Source organism: Aplysia californica, unplaced genomic scaffold (assembly GCF_000002075.1).
Source record: "Aplysia californica isolate F4 #8 unplaced genomic scaffold, AplCal3.0 scaffold00323, whole genome shotgun sequence".
In the NCBI taxonomy this organism is placed as follows: Eukaryota; Metazoa; Mollusca; class Gastropoda; order Aplysiida; family Aplysiidae; genus Aplysia; species Aplysia californica.
In genome coordinates this window covers 399,357-400,637 of record NW_004797593.1, presented here as the reverse complement: position 1 = coordinate 400,637, position 1,281 = coordinate 399,357, and the positions used below count along the sequence as shown (strand labels likewise).

General features: G+C 40.2%; 1 protein-coding gene across 1 annotated transcript in view; it reads right to left on the bottom strand.

Annotated features, from left to right (window-relative positions):
- Positions 1-1,110: 1,110 nt before the first annotated feature.
- The window catches only part of LOC101863995 (sulfotransferase 6B1), a gene marked incomplete at its 3' end in the record, with an annotated part of 15,564 nt that continues 15,393 nt past the window's right edge, over positions 1,111-1,281 (bottom strand). The window contains 1 exon segment of the mRNA XM_005102385.3: positions 1,111-1,273. Within this exon segment, the coding sequence (XP_005102442.2) occupies positions 1,111-1,273 (163 nt within the window).

Sequence of the window (1,281 nt, the reverse complement as noted above, 5' to 3'; positions counted from 1 at the left end):
ATAGATCAAGAATCCATGGAAACTTCAAATTTAGCGGAACTGTTGAACCAAACCCATATTATAATGAATACTGTTTAACCAAACGTCAGTTAGGGGAAAATTTTGAAACAAACCTATTCAGTGAAAACTTTTGAAACCAAACCCATTTAGAGCGAACTTTTGAAACTAACGCTCTTTAGTGGATTAGTTGAAACTTTTGAACCAAACGCCATTTAGAGGGAACTGTTGAACCAAACGCCATTAAGTGAAAACTTTTGAACCAAGCGCCATATCGTTGATATTGTTGAATCAAACGTCATTTGGAGGGAACTGTTGAACAAAAAGCTCTATGTGGGTGGTTGGCGGGTGGTCCGGTGTGGTTTGCTCCTTTTTTCCTATCAAACATCTTTCATCCTTATTTCCACTTCTTTTTTAAATGTTTTTTACTCTCTTGCTACACCTCTAATCTTCTGGCGCTCATATGACCATATGCAGTTGTGGGCACCATAAAACCTCTACTAAAACTAAAAAAGCTCTATAGTGGATTAGTAGAAACTGTTGAACCAAACGTTATTTAATGGAAATTGTTTAACCAAACGCCATTTAGTGGAAACTATAATTTTACCTAACACCATTTAGCGGGAACTTTTGAACCAAACCCATTGGTGGAAACTTTTCAACCAAATCCATTTAGATCGAACTTTTGAAACTAAAGCTCTGTAGTCGATTAATAGAAACTTTTGAACCAACTGCCATTTAGTGGAAAAGTTGAACCGAACGCCATTTCGGGGAAATTGTAGAACCAAACGCCATTTAGGGGAGATTGAGGAACTAAACGTCATTGGAGGGAACTGTTGAACCAAAAGATCTATGTGGGTGGTTGACGGGTGCTCTGGTGTGGTTTGCTCCTTTTTTCCTATCAAACATCTTTCATCCTTATTTCCACTTCTTCTTTTTTATGTTTTTTACTCTCTTGTAACACCTCTAATCTCCTGGCGCTCGCATGACCTTATGCATTTGTGAGCACCATAAAACCTCTACTAAAACTAAAAAATCTCTATAGTGGATTAGTAGAACCTTTTGAACCAAACGTCAGTTAGCGTAAACTCTTGAACCAAACGCTCTTTCTACCTTTCCTGTACATAATGGGCTCGCCGTCACTTCCGGTCTCAAACTGTCCCTTCCTCGACTTCATGTTGACGAAGCTGCACTTGTCTGCTACGCTGGTGGCAAACTGCTCGCTGACCTCCTGGCCTAGGAACTTGCCCAAGCCGGCGATCTGTTGAACGGGGTCCTGGGAGT